Source organism: Kryptolebias marmoratus, linkage group LG2 (assembly GCF_001649575.2).
Source record: "Kryptolebias marmoratus isolate JLee-2015 linkage group LG2, ASM164957v2, whole genome shotgun sequence".
Lineage (NCBI taxonomy): Eukaryota > Metazoa > Chordata > Actinopteri > Cyprinodontiformes > Rivulidae > Kryptolebias > Kryptolebias marmoratus.
The window spans coordinates 12,218,398-12,224,397 of record NC_051431.1 but is presented as its reverse complement, the minus strand read 5'-3'; the positions used below and the strand labels follow the sequence as shown (position 1 = coordinate 12,224,397).

Sequence of the window (6,000 nt, the reverse complement as noted above, 5' to 3'; positions counted from 1 at the left end):
TCTGATGTCAAGCGGCTACACCTGGTTTAAGCTCACTCCTGAAAACAACAACCCTGTCTGATGATGAGGCCTGTAGCAGTGGTTCACATGTCCCCACCTGTCAAAGCTTCTCTCATTTCTAACATAGGATCTCTGGAAGAAGCATGAACTCCTTCACTGAGGTCTGAGTCCACAATGAGGTGAAAACCCAGACAGGAAGTTTCATTTATCCGGCTGCAATGAGGCCAGATGCTTTGCAGGAGCACACACTGGATTCGTATCAACTGATTAGCTTTTGTGATTACATCTAAACTACCAGATGTGATTTACTTTAAGTCCAATTGATGCACAGTAAAGGTCAAGCTCGACACATGCACCAAGAAGAGAGTCTGACGCTACAACAACCACAGGGGAACAGTGCTACGCCCATGCAGTTGTGGAGGTGATACCCCTGTTCTCCACTAGATGTCAGTGGTGTGCTCCCACAGAGAGAAAATAAGGACTGACAGGAAAAGTGGCTGTCACTTTATGCCAGCTCCAATTGAAAATGTGCCTTCAAAGTGCTCAGAAAAGTGCTTTCTCTTTCGTTTTTTTTTTTTTCCTTTTTTCTTTTTTGAACAATGAAAAACTGCAGCGCCAGCTTGCTTTCAAAAACCCGCCGCAGCGTGAAAGAAGCAACATGACAGGTACCGGTCCAACACTGGAATTATCCCCACTAACTGTCAAACACTGGGAAATCCAGGTTAAACAAAGAGCCACGGATACAGGTGGACTCGTTCAGAGACAGACAGCATCACGCTTTCACACTCGTTGGGTCAGAAAGGCCCCGAAGAATCCCCAAAACGAACAACCGAAGAAGAGGACGAGAATAGCAAAAATGTAGGCGCAGAATAGAGATTCAAACCAATCGTGAAAAAAACTAATTTGAACATTTTTAAGCTTTATTTTTTTTTGTGTGTGAAAACATGGAAATGGATGGTGGCGTTCTGGAGACTGGATGGAGCCTTCCCAGAACGCAGAACCCATAATCCTTCACTCCAATTTGCTGCCCAGCAGATCCAGTTCGGTGAGATTTTTTTTTTTTTTTTTTTGTGCTTGGCATACTGCCATGACTAAGACTGATTTTGTCTGTGTGTGTGTGTGTAAGGGGTTGACAGACAGGAATTTGGAAGTCGCCGGGGACAGAACATCCTGTCGGGTGAGTAGTAACACTTGTTTCTTGCACAAGTCCTCTCTGTACAGTGGTGAAACAAACAAACATGAGCTCTGGACTCACTCTCTGATCCGCTCCGTCTCCGGGTAGGTGCAGCAGGTGGGCTGGCCTACCAAACTGGCCACTAAATCACCCAGCACGGCTACAAACTAAAAGGCTCTCCCGCTGGATGATTGTGTCTCGTATGTAGAAGTGAAGCAATGTAACAGAGTTCACACACCCCTCGTGTCTGTCTCTCCTTAATCCCTTCCTTCCCGTGTTCCTTCAACAACTGCGTTACCCCGTGTGTGTGTGTGTGTGTGTGTATCCACTGTAAGGCAGTGAGGGCGGGCCTGGATGACGTGACACAGAGAGACAAAAGGATAAAATGGCAGGGAGGGAGGAAGATCATACTGCCAGTTCAGAGGCTCCTCATTATTCCACATTCCTGACCTGAGCACTTGTCCGCTCTGTTTTGTTTTTTTTGTTTTTTTTTTCTCCTGAAAGCAGCAGAGGCTCGGATGCCTCCATCTTTTCTCCAACACGTAGGTTTCTCCCTGTACATACTGCATCTCTCCCAGTTTCACTTCCTATCTCCAGTTCCTCTTTTAATCCTTCATCACTTCCTTCAAAAAGTCTCATCCTTAACCCTCAAACTGCGCCGCTATCTGCCAGCTTTTGTTTTGATTTGGATTTTTTTTATTTCTTTTTCCTTCCCTCTTATTCCCTTGATCCCTGGTTCACAGCGTGTGTTGTTCAGCCGGGGGGTGATGGGGGTGCAGAGAGGGCGGCAGCAGGGCTGGGATCGGAGACTGGGGAGTGGGAGGCGGGGAATGTGACGGGGACTGGTACTGATGGTGGTGGTGGAGAGGGGGACCGTAATGCGGAATGACGGGCGGGGTGGCGGGGAGGACGTAGGGAGCCGGGGACGGAGCCGGCGAGGATGAGTAGCCCCCGGCCATGCAGGAGTAGGCGGAGGTGCCTCCCCCGGACAGCGTGGAGTTGGGGGAGCCGGTGAGGCCGTCGGCCAGGGGCTGATTGTAGAAGAAGAAGGAACACTGGTGGATGAAGCTCTCGATGATTGTCTGGTATGTGCGGGTGGCAGTCAGAGCGTCCATGGTGGTGAAGTCCGGTCTCATGAGGGTGGGCCAGAAACAGATGGACAGGTTCTCACTGGTCATCAGATTCAACTTGCTGTTCTGGCTCACTCTGATGAGAAGAACACAAAAAAACCCATCAGATCATTTCTGTACATTTTAGAAAAACAATGTTTGATGCTCTGATGTCGTATTAAATCTTTGTTTGTAGCACTTTAAAACCCCTTTAAAGTGAAAGTTCTAATTAACAAACCCAGTTAAAGTGGGTTCTGAGGATGGGTCATGAACAATTAATATCTTACCTGTTGTAGATAGCTCTTTGAACAGCCTTAATTTGGAGGAAAAGAGTTTAATTCTGACAGGATTTATGAGCAAACAGCTGGCTCAAGTTAGGCCACGACTAAACTGGTGTCTTAAAAAAACCTCTTAAATGTTTCATGGTGATACATGAAAAACACTATTTTATAAACTTCAAATGTCAATTTCTCTTTACATAGAATTTTGTGTTTATTTACAAATAAGAATATCCAGTAAGAATATCATAAGACTGCTGAAAGAATAATAACATACTGTCACATTAACACAAGTTTATGAAGTAGCGTTCAGGTGAACTGCTGTGAAACATTTGTGACTGATAACACTGACACGCTCCGACTAGCCATTAGCTCGTCAACCCAGGTCAGGTTTGTAAATGAGAACTGGTTCTCAAACATTTTACCTGGTAAAATTAAGGTCAAATAAACAAAAAAATAAAATCCGGTCAGAATTAAACAATTTCTCTAAACTGAGGTCATTCAAAGAGTTATCTACAGCAGGTAAAATATTAATTGTTCATAAGCTTTCCACAGAAGCACACATAAACAGATCTGAGCTATCACTAGAATATATGTAGAAGGTTTCTGGACAATTAATTTAACCAAAGTGGTAAGTTTGCTGCCCACTTTACAAACATACAGAACCGCTGGAACAAAGAAAAAAAAATAACTATCAAGGTTAAAAGGTTTGTAAATAGGACTAGATTTTCACCCTGGGTGGGGTTAGGGCAGCTCCTTTATTCGCAGGCCAAAGAGCAAAAATACACAGCAATAAAATAAAAAACCCTCATCTAACCCAAGACTATCAGTATTTTCAAATTTCATTTCAATGGACTGGATATTGTTTGGACTGACCCTCGTGGTAGTTTTGTTTTGGCAGGGGTGGAAAACAATCTTTTTCTTTCCAACACCGAACAGTGTTTGAGTCACAGCAAGAGTGACACAGAGGACGTGGGAAATAAATATTAAAAAAAGCTTCCTGAAGGATGCTGCTGGCATTTACTGCGCCGAGCGGAGGCAGCCGGAGGTGTGTCCACTGCAGGCAGAAACACCCTGCGCTCGCAGTGCAGTAATTGTTGCTAAGTGCTTCCCAAAAACAAAAACAGACCGAAAAGTCCCCAAATCCGCAGTCAGATTTACCAGTTGAGGGGAACCGAAGCGTGACAAATTCACACATTAAAAGAATTATCTATCCTAATCTGCAATTTGGGGAGGGGAAAAAAAAAAAAAAAAGATCTACCTGACAAAATAAGACTGGAGTTCTCAGACTAACCTCAACTATTTTCAGGGATTAAATGCTTACTGTTATTTGAAAAGGTGTCATTTGCATTTTTCAAAGGGCTTCAAAGAAAAAACGGGCGTAACGCGGATGTCAGTGGTTTGGATTTGTGGCCCAACCTGCCACAGGAACAGTTTCAGCAGCAGTTATCCTCCTTAAATCCCAAGATTCTTCGGAGACGAGACGATGTTGTTATGGAGCAAAAAGCATAAATGACCTCTAGGATTCATTTTTAAGAGCCACTGCTCTTCGTTATCACTCACTGCCATGAAAGATGAGCAATAATGTAATTGCCTGTGTCTGTTTGTCTGTCTAATAACAATATATGAACTAGTGGATGAATTTTAATGAAACTTAGAAAGTAACCGCTGGATGAACATCTACAGCTGATTAACTTCTGAAGTAAACTATATTCAGCTTATCAACATTAGCCAACACAAAAATGGCTACAACTCTGTCAGTTTTATAAATATTCAGCTAAAACTCAGTATGTTATCAGCTGAAAGTCATCCCCATCATGTACTCCGAGTGCTAACAGATACTGCAAGAATTCAAACTTTGGCACGTAAGGCAGTGAGCGATACACTTTCTTTCAAGGAATGCTAGTTTCTTTCACTAGAGTAGTTCTCTGATTTTTTTTTAATAAGCCACACAACACAGTTTGTAAAACACAGGGCCATAATTAAACAAATCAGTTGTACAGCCTCTTTAGTATTCATAAATTAGTGACACAAGCTGTGACTCAGCCTGGTTATGAACCCGTAAATGACCTCAGTGTGGCCGTTTCAGAGATAATATCACCCGCGGGTCACTTCACAGGGTGACCAGCGGGGCAGTCAGCTCTGATCGGCTCCATCACTCACTTGTTCAAATGGCTGATGACATATTTGAAGAGGTCGTAATTCTCCCTGGGAAAGTGGCGCAGGATATCCTTCATCGTCTGGAAGCGCTGCTCCCGATCGTTGATCTCTGAACGGAGGTAAGAGAGAGAGATGACGGGTTAAAAGCGAGGGAGGAAAAAGAGGCCGAAAGGAAAAAGATTAGAGGAGTTTGAGAAAAAAAAAAAAAAAAACTGTCTGGGGAGTACAAATAAAGATGAGGAGAGCGAGGGGAAAAGAGAGAGAGGTTTTAACTTTCTAATAATATGGATTGGATTGAAGACATCATTTAAAATGACTACAAAAACCACACATTCCTCTGGGGGAACATACACCCGTTGCACTCTTCCACAGATTACTGCAAATCACTCGCAAACGCACACAGGGTGTGTTGAAGCCTGATGACAACGAGGAATGAGTCAGAAAGCCTGACGTCACCGGCCAACACGGTGCATTCTGTGTGTGTGAGCAAAGCAGGGCTGCAGCGAGAGCAGCAGATGTTCTCCTCCACATCATCAAACGCGATTCACAAGCACGGTCCCACAACGAGGTCAGCGCGGATCAGAAACAGATTGACGGCAGGATGAGGTCCTCCTGCCGCACGTCCATTAATGGTGATCAAAACTTCCACTTCCTGCAGCTCGTTGGAGGCAGCCTGACTGTGATGAGAGCAAACCGTCTCTCTGTTCAGTAATGCCAACTGAACTCTAATTCTGTCAAACCTCAAAAACAAAGAAATAAAAGAAGTTGACAGTTCTGCCTCCCTTTCCCGTCTTTCTTCGCTCTTTCTGCTGCTGTGGCACAAACTGCAGGAGGTTTATCAGGTCTTTGTCACGGCTGAAGGGTCTCGCCGGAGCAGTTGAAGGAAAAAAAAAAAAAAAAAAAACCAAACCTCGCGGCTCTGTGAGTGACAGCAGCCGTGCGGTCTGTGGGTAAAGCTCTCCGGTGCCGTGCGAGGCTAAGCTATGCTTTAAATCTCCATTCTGACAGATTACAGGACACAAAGAGAAAAAAGGAGAGGCAGGAGCGCCCTCGTTTATCAAACATGTTTTCTCATGGCTCCGTTCAGACCCCGGCGCACCTGCATCTTCACAAAGCCTTACATTTTTCTCCCCTCCATCCCTCCCCGCTTCCCTCCTCGGCGTGAAAAAGAAAAAAACGAGCAGCGGATCTAATTCTCCCCGTGGATGGATTTGCATTGCAGGAGTTTTGCTCGTTAGACGGAAGAAACGTTACAATTCCAGGAAAAAGGATTTTGGGT

The 6,000-nt window shown here is 44.5% G+C and overlaps 1 protein-coding gene across 1 annotated transcript in view; it reads right to left on the bottom strand.

Moving 5' to 3' along the window:
- Positions 1-547: 547 nt before the first annotated feature.
- The window catches only part of arhgap35a (Rho GTPase activating protein 35a), a 66,403-nt gene continuing 60,950 nt past the window's right edge, over positions 548-6,000 (bottom strand). The window contains exons 6-7 of the mRNA XM_017428988.3: positions 4,725-4,830; positions 548-2,380 (exon numbers count right to left, since the gene is read on the bottom strand). Of these exons, the coding sequence (XP_017284477.1) occupies positions 1,912-2,380; positions 4,725-4,830 (575 nt within the window). The 3' untranslated portion in view covers positions 548-1,911. The remainder of the gene's footprint in view (positions 2,381-4,724; positions 4,831-6,000) is intronic.